The 14,095-nt window shown below is 38.1% G+C and overlaps 1 protein-coding gene across 8 annotated transcripts in view; it reads left to right on the top strand.

Annotated features, from left to right (window-relative positions):
- The window catches only part of rapgef2b (Rap guanine nucleotide exchange factor 2b), a 103,155-nt gene that overhangs the window by 36,289 nt on the left and 52,771 nt on the right, over window positions 1-14,095 (top strand). For 6 of the 8 annotated variants that reach the window (XM_088009362.1, XM_088009366.1, XM_088009363.1 and 3 more), the window contains exon 4: window positions 7,100-7,183. In XM_088009362.1, coding sequence (XP_087865488.1) covers window positions 7,100-7,183 — 84 coding nt within the window. Of the gene's footprint in view, window positions 1-7,099; window positions 7,184-10,030; window positions 13,139-14,095 lie in introns of those variants that run through there. The other 2 variants (XM_088009368.1, XM_088009369.1) reach the window with 2 other exon arrangements.

Raw genomic sequence — 14,095 nt, forward strand, 5'->3', positions numbered from 1 at the left:
CATCCATACTTTGATCCATTTCTTTCTCCCATAATTTTGACATAAAAACCATAAAAACTTTAATAAATGGGCGTTATGTTAACTGAGGACTGATTTGTGGTGTCCTGAAAGTATTCGGTGACATGTTAACCAAACGAAAGCAGGAAGCTTCGGCTGAATCTCGTGGAAGATGAAGTGTAAAGCCAGCTCCTATTTATACAAGATGCACTACGATGTAAATTTAAAATAGGAGATGCAAGTTCTTCAGGTTTCCAAGCATACTGTTTCTATTTAACCAGATAGAAACCTGGCTCTCTGATGTCAGTAAAGCTTTCCTAAGGTGTGGAACATTCAGAAAGTAGTTGAGGATTATAACCAGGCAGTCTGTGTGCCTTGTAGCTGACTTCTCATAGAAACAGTGATGTAGCAGCTCCGCTCTGATAGATCTGTGAATTAAAAACCTTCTCAGAAACACAGCAGGTTATTTCTCTCTTCCTCATTACATGTTTCTAAGCCTGTGGCCATTTTCTTTCCAATGACTTTGGCACAGCTGTTCTGTTGCATGTCTGTTTGCATTTATTAACCCATAAAAATCGTGCAGCGCACTCCCTGATAAAAGCAGGGGTAATAAACAGCAGAGGTTCAGATTGAGTTTTGTCATGCAGCAACTCAATCGGACCTTTCCTCTGGATCAAACAAACCTTTAACTGCCCGTTATCACATCTTTATCTATTGAGAACAGTAGCAGCAATATGCTGTGGAATGAGGGTTGTAAAAGCCAATGAGGGAGGAGGACTGTTAAGGTAATCATATGGCTGAAGCAGTTTGACAAAAAAGAAATGCTTTAGGAGTTTGTCATCAGTGAGACGAGGATTTCTCCTTCAACCATCCGATTTTTACGTTGGGCTAAACCCGGACTCTTAAGTTTTTCTCTCCTACAGAGACATTTTCCAGAAGTTAGTTAATGAAGCACTCACTTCTAAGCTCATTGAGTGTCTGTGGCTGTCGGCGGTCCTGGAGTAATGATGGGAAGATGAAGACAGTAGTTCTAAAAACAGTTCTCATATTTACTGCCTGCGGAGCTCCCTGCAGTGATGACACTATATATATGCACAAATATGAGCAATCTCATTTAATATCTTTTGAAGACATGACATCCCATAAAGAGCAGAACCTCCCAGGGTTTACGCTCGTAACGTTATTGTGCTCAGCCATCGTCACGCGGAGACGTCAATGTTTTCAACGGTGGGAACATTTTTCTGTCTAGGAATGCCTATAACTGCGAATATTTGACTCATGCGGTGCACTGATCACATGTTTACATTTATGCAGCAGAAAGTACAAATAAAAAAATATATGTATTGAAAATTTGTATGTGGTAACAAGTTTCTTCTTAAAAAATAAGAAAAAATAAATTCTTTCAACCTGTCTCCAACATCCTCACTTAAAATCACCCAAAATGTCAGCATATTAGTCATTAATCCTATAGCATTGCTAGAAGCACTGTATGGTAAAATATGAGAAAATGGATGGATGTGGTTTGAAATGACCAGTTGAGAGGTGGGTCTCTTTTCAGAGGAAACCTCACAGGTTCTAGTACATCCTGAGGTGTTTTGAACTGAGCCCTTAACCAAAGGCAACGCAGCTCTGGCATGCTGCATGATGGTTGAGGCTGTGTCTGTCTATAGGCATCTAGTTAAACAGCAATCAGCAACTGTATTTGACCAACAAGTGCCAAAACATTGAGTTTTACTGGTTGAGACACAATCCTAATTCAGGTATGACATGCACAGGATCTTTAGACTTTTTTCCTCTATGCACACACGCTTGATGGTTCTGGACGAAAGCCCCAGTTCAGCACTGTCGCTTCAGTGCCACCATCGCAGCAGGAAAAGGACAAGGACAAAAATGCAGCATGAGGGAGTTATCACCCACATGGTAGCAGCACAAAGACTGAGAAACCACTGTCAAGTCTTCAAGAAGTGTGCAACAGTTAAAGCGTGTGGATGCTTCCATAATGATCTTCATTCATTTTTACTTCCTAACTCAGTTCCAGACATTTACATTGACATCTCAGTCATCTCCAGAAGACATATCTGTCTCCGCTTGTATGACTTTACCAAAGATGAGCTGAGTTTTTTTTTTTTTTATCTGATTATTTGACACACAGATCAACAAAATATCCAAGAAACCACGGCAACACAAAATCACCTCTTAGTTCCACCTCTGGTGTTCCTCAAAAACTTTAGCCGTTCGTTAATGTATTCCGAATTATCTGTATAAATATCTGCATGCAGTGAAAAACAGATTTCATCCCCTCCTCTGAGCTTCTCGTCAGGTTCTTAAGTTATCATTCTTAAAAGTGGAAAATCATTCTGGTTCATAAAAATTTACTTTGGTTTTTCCAAGCTTTCCAAAAACTAGAAATCGGAAATTGTCCACAAAACATTTCAAATCTCTAACCAGTTGGTTGAACATTGTTTTGTGTAAATATGAACTGGACTCTGTGAACTGGAGCAGAAGTCACCACATGTTGGACATTACATCGGCGCTGGGTCACAAACTGCTGATGGTGCGAATATCACAAACAGCTGATCCCAAGTTCCTAAATCACGATAGCAACCAGGGATTTCCTCTCAGGTCATAAGACTGACAACAAAAAGAGCAGAATTCTGAAAGATTATTCAGGATTTTTTCCCCTCAATAAATGTCACTGAAAACTACATTTTTGTACTTACTGAGTTTATCTTTTTTATATTAAATGTGTTTAATGATCTGAAACATCTTTGTCAACAGCACTAAAACAAGGGGGGGTAAATAATGTTTCACAGCACTCTACATTTTTCCAGACTGTCATTTCCTACGTTTGTGAGGCTCTGAAGCTCTTTGTGGGGAAAAGCAATCTCATTAAAATCTCCCCACATTTTGGTAGCTAACCAACATTCAGCACTGACAGAACAGGTTTGGGTAAGGAGGAAATGTTTGATCCTGTTCTGAGAAATCCCACTAAGGTAACAATGTCTCTCAGCCCGGCACTTGAGCTGTTTTTGGTTCTGTTTATTGTAGAAAAATTGTTAGCTTTATTTCGTAACATTACACACATATTGTGGCTTTGAGTCTCTGGAGAATTTCATGGTGAAGGCAGCCGTACAATAACATCTTAATGGTTACCGCTGCTGTTTTATTTTCAGTGGAGAGAAACCACCGTTGTGTCGCAACTCCTCGCTCTGTGTAACCTTGTGTTGTTCTTGGTGGACATTTCTTACATCTTTGTTTGGCCGTTTGGGAATCCATTGTAGTATGAACTGATTCACATATAAAGAAATCATAACTGTCATGTTAAAAACACTTAAAATCCAACAGCTGCTTTTGTTTAAATAATCTTTATTAAACATCAGTTGTATGAAGATTAACTATTGATTTTAAACCCATATGAAAACAAATTCTCCATGATTTTTTTTATATTCTAGATGGAAATGTTTCATGTTTGTTTATATCCTGTCAAGGATATAATAAATATTGAATCTACATTTTAATTTCTTTGATTTTTATGTATTTATAGTTATATTGATCATAGTCTAATTTGATCCTTTCCATTCTATTATCCATTATATAAATTAAGAATTTAATCTGTAAATCAGTTTGGAGTTGATTAGATCAGGAGTCTATGTAAGACAGACATCTTCAAAGAATTTGTATGAACTTGTGGAAGTATAAATCTACTTTTGACTTCATGTCTACTTTGACAATAGTATACATTAGTACTAAAAAACTGTTCTTAGAATGTATAATATTTGACTGATTTGAACATTTCTTACGAGTAACTTCTAACAGATAAAAAGCTCATGAACTGGAATAACCTTTTAAGTTTCCATATAACAAAGATAAAAAAAAATGTTTGAATTAGCAAAAAAATGTAAAGAAAACCACTTTTGTTTTTAGCTGATGTTGGAGTTGGAGCTCAAACCAGAAAAATCCAGCTGAGCATTGCCAGAAGGGAAGTGGTTATCATGCTGAAATCTGAGGGAGTGCAGAGTTATGAACTTCTGAACCTGGATTTTACTAATCATTGATTATCATAAGGGGAGTTTAATTGTTGCTTCATGTTTCATGAGTCAAAGCTAATTTTCTGAAACTCTACTTACTGGAAGGGTTCTGTCTTCATGGTTTCACCTCTCCATCTCCATGGCGCACACACAAGCAGACTCCCTGTTGTTCCAGGCCTCCCTGTGGGCTTTTACAGTGTTAGTGTTTGGCTATTGCTTCCTATACGGATGACCCAGATCAGTCAAGCCGTCCCAGAGCATCCTAGTCTTCTTTCTGCGTCTTTTTTGTTTTGGTGCGCTCTCCTCCTCCTCTTGTTAGGCGCTTCCTTCGTTTTGTGCTTGCTGGTTATTAATAATTGAAGGTTTTGTTTGTGTTCATCCCAATGCAGAGAGGGATCATGAAAGTATGGAGCGAGTACGTGGGAGAGCGGAAAGAGACGGTGGAAAATGGAGCATGATTCCTTTTGAAATAAATGAGAGATTTTACACTCTGTCAGGTGAAAGTGTGGAGAGGAGGAAGAAGAGTTGATTAAAAAAGAACAAGTCAGCAGCACAGAGGTGTTGGGTGTAAATGTATGCTCTTGTGTAGAAGCAGGTGTATAATAGGTTCACCCATCCTTTACTTTTCTGTAAGCACAAACCAGTGTCACATGTATGATTCCCCTTCTGTTTCCTTTGCTGGTTTTAATTAAAAAGTCAAATTTAGCCCTTAAACTTTGCTTGTCGGTCTCATGACTGTCATGACATGCTAATAGCTAAATTTCTTAGCAGCAAAGATGACCTTCCACAGTAACATGTTGTTGACAGGCTATGCTAATCCACCTCATTTGCTTTTGTCGCTCCTTTTTAAATCTCTGTCTGGTTGTACGGTTAGAAAGTAATCTCTGAAGATAACTGGAATCGTCAGTTTGGAACTGATCTGTAATTTCTATGTTTAGCTTCTGGGTTTACGTCACATTACTGGCTAAAAACTCAGGATTACGCATAATATTAATGTTTCCTTCTCTGAATTTCTGCTTCCTCTTTACAGTCTGCCAGCTGCCCTACAGCACCTATGCTGACAGTGACCACAGTGGAGTGCTGTGTTAAAAAATGCTGCTGTCCATTCAGGGAAAAGCTGTTTTTTTCCTGGTAGTAATATGTAAAATCAACTTTTTTGAGTTTTTTAAAGAGACAGAGGCCCAATTTCAAGGCATTAAGTTACAAAGTTAAATTTCTTTTTGCCATATTTGATATATACTGCGACAGACTGGCGACCTGCCCAGAATGTACCCTGCCTCTCACCCAAAACGCTCGCTGGAGATCAGCACCAGCAACCCTCCTGACCCCACTAGGGAAAAGGGTTTACAGAAAATGGATGGATGGATGGATATTTGATATTTATACTGCATTTTTATAACAACAGAAGGTAACATAGTTACTTTATTGTGCTACAAAGTGATACCCTGTAGCTGGAAAACACATAACCCTGCCCCTTTAAGGGAAAAAAGACAAATTAAAACATAACTGATCCTCGTGAGTTGTCCTCAGTTCCGCTACAATAAACAACCGACTCGTTAAAATCCTGTAAATGGTGCCAAAGGTCAAAGGTGGTGAGACTATGACTCTATTTTTGTGGAATTACTTATGGACGATGGAATTGATCTACTGATTTCAAAATTGATCTATTAATTTCTAACCTAACACTAAGAATTTATTTAAAGTTACTTTAGCAAAGTCAGATTGAGTTTTTCAGTTTTTACTATTCTTTATTGCCACAACAAGAAAAACATGTAGCAATGTTTTTATTCTGTATGAACATTTTTGAGAATAAAAGGTCGGTGTTTCTCATTAAGATCCAAAAAACTAATGAGTTGTCAGATATTATCTGAACCCTAAAACCCCATCCATCACCTCTTCCATCGTAGCATCTCTCAGACCAGCTAACTGTGCTTTAAAATAATAATTTAAAAAACTAGTACGGTTTGAGGCTGCATAACTTGGTGACTTAAAGCAAATATTCAAAAAGATTCAACAGAAGGCATCATCCTTGCATGTGGGTATGATTTATTCTCTGTATTTGTTTGTTTGTCCTCTTGTAAGGATTAGACTGCCTGCTACATCGTCTGAGGGTCAGTGTGAGTTTATGTCTGTAGCGCCCAGATTCTCTGTCTACATCCCTCAGCAGGGTCATGCTGTGGGTGGTTTGTTCATTCATGGTGCTACTCCATCTGTGCGTCTCCAAGGAAGCCTTCTCTTTGTTTTCTGCTTCCTTTTTAGTCATTGTTCTCCCACAAAGCACTACAAACTGAAATTTTAAAGTAAAATCTATGAATGTTTGATCCAGGAGAAAATATATTATACACTGTCAATAAGGGGGCTGCATTTATTTAATATTCATGTTAAAGAAGCTCTTTTCTAGCTTTATTATGTTATTTATGCTACTATTAATGATGAAACTAATGTGTAGATGATAATGTTGATGCAAAATATAAAGATGAGTTTATGAAAGTGCCTCTTAAATTGATGCTTATGTTTGGAGGTTATTTTACGTGACAACCACAAACATCAATGAGTTATACTGGGAGTAAATTTAAAATATTAAACAAATCTTAATATTGCTGGATGCATTTGTATTCAGTCCATTTTACTTTGATAGCTAAAGCTATCAAATGCATGCCACACTTTTCAGATTTTAGTTTTTGAACACCATCTTTACTTTTTCTTCCACTTCACTATTATGCACTCCACTGTGTATTTTCAGAGTATTTTAAGTAAAGGGGTTATTAATTAGATTGCAACTGTTTGTAAATTTAATTTCTGCAGATGAAAACTGTGCAGAAACTGGCCAATCGGAAGAGAAAGAGCTATTAAAGAACTTTGAGGGGTGAAGAGTTAATATTGCTTGATTTGAGTGATAACAGGGACTAAATGTCCTGCAAAGTAACTGTAGTGAAGTGTTGCTAATTATCAGACTTACAAGTAAACCTTTTACACGCCTGTTTATTACTTTTTCACTATATTTGTGTATAAAACTCTTGGAATGTTGTTTCTCATTCTTTGTATTAATTTGAGTCTTTGCTTGTGATTTTCAGCCCGGATGATGTGGGAAGCTGCTGGTACATCCTGTTGTCAGGCTCGGTTTTCATCAAGGAGTCCATGTTTCTCCCAAGAAGCAGGTAAGATCACCAACCAGCCTCAGTGCTATTGGAAAGTTTGATCTTCCTGAAACATCAAAACAGTGTTCTTCCTGCTGTTTAGTGTTCATACTTGCACAGTCGAGAGATAAAACTTAAAATCTGGATGTTCTAGACCACTATATCTTGTTCATTATAACTTATTTATATCTTCTGCAGAATTCAGTCATGACTCATTTTATTTTTTTACTTTACAAAATTAGTTGTTTAAACTCAATAATTTTTCAGCACAAAGCATTATGAGGAATTTGCAGTTTAATCCACAGGATTAGAAATGTCTCCGGGAACTCTGCACTGATCAGCACCACTGGACCCAAAACCCAAATGTTAAAGAGCTGAGATTTCACAACCAGAGCTGTAAAATGTGGAACTCTATCTGTGGGCGGTTTGGAAACAATGATCTTTTTATGAATCCAGCTTGCATAACACACCTACGGCCACTGAGCTTGTGGCTGACGCTTTAGCCATTGGAGCAGAACCCTCCTGGCTCTGCAGCGGGGGTCTTAACGTGTCATTCTTTGGGTTCTTATGAACATGGGAGGAATTTAAAATGGCTGAATTTAATCAGAGATGCTGATCTAGTCTGAAACAAACCTCAGTTTTACAAAGGTGAAATTGTGATCTGGATGCCAGATAATAATTTGCAGGTTGGTTAATGCCAAACGTCTGACTTCAGTCCCTAAAGCTTCTACTAAGTGTTGGTTGTGAAATAGCTGAACCTCTGCTGAATAATGAGCTTATGTGCTAACTGATGTGATCACAGCTCTCAAGTTTCTACATTTGGTTGAAATTGTAAATATGGTGCATTAACTGCTTAATGATCAACTTTGGAGCTTTATTATTTGAGTAGGGAGATGGGCATGTTATTGCAAAAGTCAACATGTCTTTTGGTTGTAAAAATCCACATTATTATCCACATTGACTAATCAGAGGCCGATGTGGCTGATGGAAGAAGCTGATCAGGTGTTGCAGTGTTGCAGTCTGAATATTATGGGAAGACATAATATTCAGATTCAGAAAATCATGTTGGAGGAAAGTTTGGAAAGAGAAGCTGTTGATTGTTTTAGTAACATGATCTGTAAACGGCAGCCGACATTAGACAACACTCCAAGATGCCAAGATTCTATAAAATACTCTTTTCACAACATGCAAAACTTGTTTTCTTACAGAGGCCTCTATTTTTGGTGTGTAAAGTTGAATTAGCACTCATGATTTTCACAAATCCACCCACTTTTCCTGGGCTGGATTCACGAGGAAAACATGCTGTGTTGCCATTTAGCTGCCGCACATCTATGTTATCATGTTTTTGTTGGTTTCAATCTTCCTCTACTGAAGCAATATGGGAACCAGCCTGGTGGCCCCTAAAGCTATATAGCCGTTATAAATACGTGAATCAGGACAGTGTTCATTTGGCAATGAAAATGGCTGTTTGGCTCATACAAGGTGTCAATTTCTTTGTTACTACTATCAAAATGTGTAGAATTTCTGCCTCCACAAACAGTGGTGTTTTGACTTGTACTCTTGTTCTCTGGGTTTAATAATGGAACATGTTTTTATAACCAGTAATGTGCTGCAAATTCTGAAGACATGGCTGACATTGAACCCTTCATAAGAAATGCTGATACTTTGACAGGAAATCATTTCAAGCCTTGGTTTAGTTTCATATTCTACTAGTTAGCTGTTGGTCACCTTATGATTCGAATAAAAAAAGAAAAACCCTCCGCTCTAAATGACAGAGCACCCTCTCAGCTTGAAAGGGAAACCATTTAATAACAGGAACAGTTTGGTTTTTATACTGGGGACTGCAATAAAAGTTCTAATCAGTGAATATGTGGAGGCCACCCCATGTTGTGTCTAAGAGTATCATTAGGGGTCTATGACCTCAGTTACATTTAACTGCCTTGTAAACGGTTTCCTAAATCGTTACCTACTCCATTTTGTCAGGTTTCCTCTTATTTAGAATGACTTCTCCTCATTAGATGCTTTTTTGAATTTGCACCAGGAAGAAAACACATCCTCCTTCATCTAGTCTATAAAGACTGTTGAGGGCAGAATGGCTCTGAGGGGAAATTGGTTGTGACACGAGGAACTGAACAGAGTCCGGCGGGACTTCCTGAAGCTTTTAAAGATGCGCTGGAATTGGGTTTCAGGCGGACCTTGCCCAGAAATGGCTCTCCGTATCTAGACTGACAGCAAGGTTGAAAACCTGATATGGCTCCATCCTTCTCTCAGTGCCTCTGCTCTCCTCCCTGGTAGCGGTAGTGAGATCTGATCTGGGGGAAGATGAATGACTCAGCCGTTAAGTGAAGAAGTTGGAGCTGTTTGTGCGAGATTTCACCCATGTGTGAAATAAAATACAACTCTTCTGAATTAGTCTTTAGGAGTGGGTGACGGATTTAAAGTGAGTGCAGGAGCATAGTCTGGTAAGCTTGATCAAGAGGCATCATGTCTTTATATTGAAGCTTAATAAATCATTATGGGGCTGCTGTAATGACAGATTACTAAAGAGTCAATAAGAATCTTCACTTTTCTATCTTGACAGCCATAACAGTGAAATGACACTGTGAAACCATTTTCCATAGCAGTGGTTAGTTTGCGTTTTGTGGGCATGTGTTGATTTTCTTCAAATTAGATTAAAATATTTTTTCAGAAAATCTCATAATTTCTTAACCAACTCCTCACTCACTTACTCAGAAATCTTATTTTACATGGAACAGGGATATCTGACTTTTAGTTTTGGATTGACTTGTGGTAATTAAAAGAAAATCTCAAATTAAACCTGGAGTCTTCAGTCTTAATTTATTACACATTTGTACACAAATGTGTGTTTATTTTTGTGACAATAACATTTTTCTGCTTGGATAAAGATTGTATATGTGAACATGCCAATATTTGCTAATGATTAAGAGAAGCATGAATGTCTTATCTAAAGCTATACAATATAACTTGATTGTGCAGATTATTGCAACCGACCATTTGAAAGACTATTGTTGAATTTGTAAAGGTTCAGCTAACTCAGATATTACTGATTATTGATGCCCCCAAATTTATAGGAACATTTTTGGGATTCCTGTTAAAACCTGACCTTGTACAAACAATGGTCTATAAAGATTAAAGTGAGCAAGTTTGGTTCTGAACTGACCTAACTCCCCATTTCAAGCCCACACAATGCTGATTGCATGAATTTGAGCGGAGACTGCAAATCAGGCCTTCTTGCCCAACAATTCTACAATAATGGTCAAAAACCCCTAAACTTGCGGATCTTTCCCACATGGATTGAAGCTTGGATGACATGTTTAACCCCATGGATTAGAAATGGGATCTCACTAAAGTTCATGTTTCGAAAAGAAGTTTAGAAAATACTTTGACAATATAGTTTATTTACAAAAGCCAGCAGAGTAAGTGGACAATTTGCTGAATACAGATCGGTGTTCTCAGGTTTCGCAGCTTTTCTGACAAAACATCCAATTAACACTACAAGTTCTTAGAAATTATTTAACTTAGGATAATATAACACTTGAGTTGTAAGTATAGTGTGTCAGGTTTTATACCAGCAACCAATCAAAGCCATATTTAGTTTAATTATAGATTTGGAGTAACTGATTTTGGGTAATGATTGCCTCTGAATTTCTTCTCGGTGTTCCTCAGCTCTCATTTTACAGATTTTTCTCCCATCCTTATGTGACTCAGACTTGTTGCTGTAGGCAATCCAGTTACAGATTTTGTTTACTACTAAATTTAGAAAAGCTAATTCTGGAGATTGTAGTTTTTCATGATGGACTGAGTAACACAAGAGGAATTGTTCTGAATGTTGGAACAACTTCTCTTTAAATGAACGTGATAGCTTCCCGTGTATTGTGAACTTTATTAACCCTGTTAACGGTTTAACTTCCCTCCCTGCTGAGTCGGTTCATGATGAGCAGACCGCTTCTAGAACCTTCAGCCACTTCTAAATGAATCAGCACCTGGTTAGTGGAGGAAAATCACGCTGATGAGTTAATTTGTGTCTTGTGTGTCGCGAAACGGGCCAGTACAGCTCAGACTGAGAAAAGCCATTCCATCTTAAGTTTCTGTTGCATGACTACTTGTGTTTTTTGTGTCCAAAGCTATTTTCAAACTGCTGATCTTTTTATTTTTTTTAATTCCATGCAAAAGAAACATGTCATCTTTCATCCAGCTAGCTGGAAGTGCACAGCAGCAGTTGAGGGAGAGGAAGCATCCAAATATTCTGTACTCCATACAATCTAAGATAACTCAAGTTATTTGAGCATGTTTAAAATGTTGGAATCGGTAAAGAAATTACATTTATTCCCATCGCATAAAAACATTGTCAATAACCTTGGCCATATTTGTGTTTAGATCAGAGTTCATTGAACCACATGCTCTTGTTAAGTTCTTTGTAGACTAAAAGTACCGATATGAAAAATTGGGCCGATATTGATATTATGTTGGATTCTAATATTTAACTGTATGATTTCAATTTTGATACAAACAGCATTAATTTTACTTCTCTACTTTAGTTAAAACCCCCATCATCCTGCATTACATAACTGTGACTGTTACATGACCAAACAAACATCACATGGCTGACCAACCCGCTTTACTGGAGCACAGTCTGCAACAAAATGAAAATAAAGATTGGTTGTTAATATCAGCCCAGTTTTACTTATCAAACCGCTACTGGTATATTGATGTCAACATGTTGTCCATCCTGACTTAAAATAGGAGTTTTAATGTTTGTTAATCAAGACAGAGTTGTCGTGTCTGAAAGATTAAATTTCATCTCCTATCTCTGTCTATGAAACATTGCCTATAAAATTGTTCACCTTCTTTGATTTGGTGCTTTACCCACTTATTATTTTTACAAATCAGTCATGATCAGTAAAATTTTGCTTTTTGACAAGAACCCAACAAAAAAGACTTTCATGTCAAAGTGAAAATTGATAATAGTATTATTAATTTAATAATAGTATTATTAATCTAATTAAAACACTTAATATAAGATGAGTGATTCCATAAATATTCATCCCCTTTAAAGTGGCTGACCTAATTTATCAGAGGTCCAGCCAATTTGTGCAATTGGTCCCACATTGAATGGAATGGAGATCACCTGAGTGAAGTTACTGATTTTTAAATCAGTAACTTTTGGGACGAATTCTTGGGACTCTTTCCGGACTATCAGGAGGAGATATTTTAAGGTGGGATCTATTAAGTTTTTATTATTGTTCACAGTAAATTATAGTCACTTTTCGAAAACAGACTGCCATTAACAGAATGCTTTAAGGTGATGTGATATCTTTGCTGAGTCATGTTGAAATTTAAATATGTGAAACATGTTAGAGAAGATTCCTGAAACTTTAAGGGAATTTCCTCTTATGTGTAAAAGGATTGATTTTAGTATAAACTGTCCATTTAAAATTATTAATAAAAAATCTTTCTTAAAATAGATTTTCATTGAGCTAAAACTAAAAGACTTAATAAAGTGAGAAATTTTTACTGTAATGGGAGGACAGCGGTCTACACCTAACTACAACATAAATACACCCTGAGAACAAACTGTCCTCCCTCCCTCTCTCTCATGCGTTGTGACTGTAGCAGGAAGTGAGTCGTACGCTGGAATGCTGTCTGTCGTCTACGCTCCACATTACGCTGGGAGAGAGGAAGGGCAGACGAGAAAGGGGGCAGAGCTTTTAGACAGGAGCTGATCCACACACACACACACTTTCAGAGCCACACACTCCCATTTCACAAAACGCAGATCTCCGACGGCAGCAGCGGGTGTGTGCAGGACGATATGCTGCAGTCACACATTAGTCCCAGAGCTTGGGACGGATTTTTGGGACTCTTTCCGGACTATCAGGAGGAGATATTTTAAGGTGGGATCCTGTTGTCTTCCCAGGTGGCCGTGTCACTCTGCGAGCACTTTAAAGTGACAGGGTGAGTGCTCACACTCCGGCAGCAGCTGCAGCTTCTTCAGTCTGATTCAACCTAAAGACATGATTATAGCTCTCACTACATCTTCCGTCGACTCTGTGGAGTTCAGGGTTGTGAGCTTAAAGTGGGGCTCGTCTCCACGCCGGGAGCTGGTAGCTGTAAAGCAGTCACGTCTGGAATGTGAAGCACGCCTTTGAAGTTATTTAGGATATGTCAGCAAGGAATGGGTGTGTATTTCTCAGGTTTGTAGGGTGGCATGCGACTTTTGGCAACTTTATAACCAAAACAAGACATACTGCTCATGCTGCAGGGGTAAATGTGTTGGATATGTTCCAAATGAATTGTTCTTTTAGTTGTTTTAAACACACTTCTTCCCTTTCTTGTCAGTATCAGGAAACTTGTATTTTGGGAAGTTAAAGTCACGAGTCATTCGGACATTCTTGGCCTCAGTGATGACTTCTATTTTGGGTCTGAGGGTAAAGGTTTAGGCTGTGTGTGATCCAGCCATGATGATCCTCCAAAGCATTCTGTTCATCTTTGCCAGGTGGGCGAGCGATCAGCTGCAGCTGATACAGATGCTCCAGAGCACTTCAAACCCAAATGTGGTTTTCATCAAATTATGAATCATGACCAGTCACTCCTCTCCTCCAGTCTCTTCTCTATACTCTTCCAAAGTGTTGTAAAACCAGGGAATCTAAACTTTATTCAGCTTAGAGTGTTGTAGTGTTAAAATCCAGCATTTCCCTTTTAGTGAGTTTAATACCTAAGCAAAGTGAAGAGATCTTATCCACCCAGATCAGATCCAGGATCCAGGCTTCTGGGTTAGTGATCCTTGTGGAATGACATTTCAGATGCGCAGGTTGGTTGGAATGCTAAAGGGCCACCAAGGCAGAGGAGAGTCTGTCAGAGATGACTGAACAGTAGCAGCTGACACTTTATTGGATATAAAAGCTGGAGGTG

The sequence above is a fragment of the Poecilia mexicana genome, unplaced genomic scaffold (assembly GCF_051168715.1).
Source record: "Poecilia mexicana isolate PSO_F unplaced genomic scaffold, ASM5116871v1 scaffold_10, whole genome shotgun sequence".
Classification (NCBI taxonomy): domain Eukaryota; kingdom Metazoa; phylum Chordata; class Actinopteri; order Cyprinodontiformes; family Poeciliidae; genus Poecilia; species Poecilia mexicana.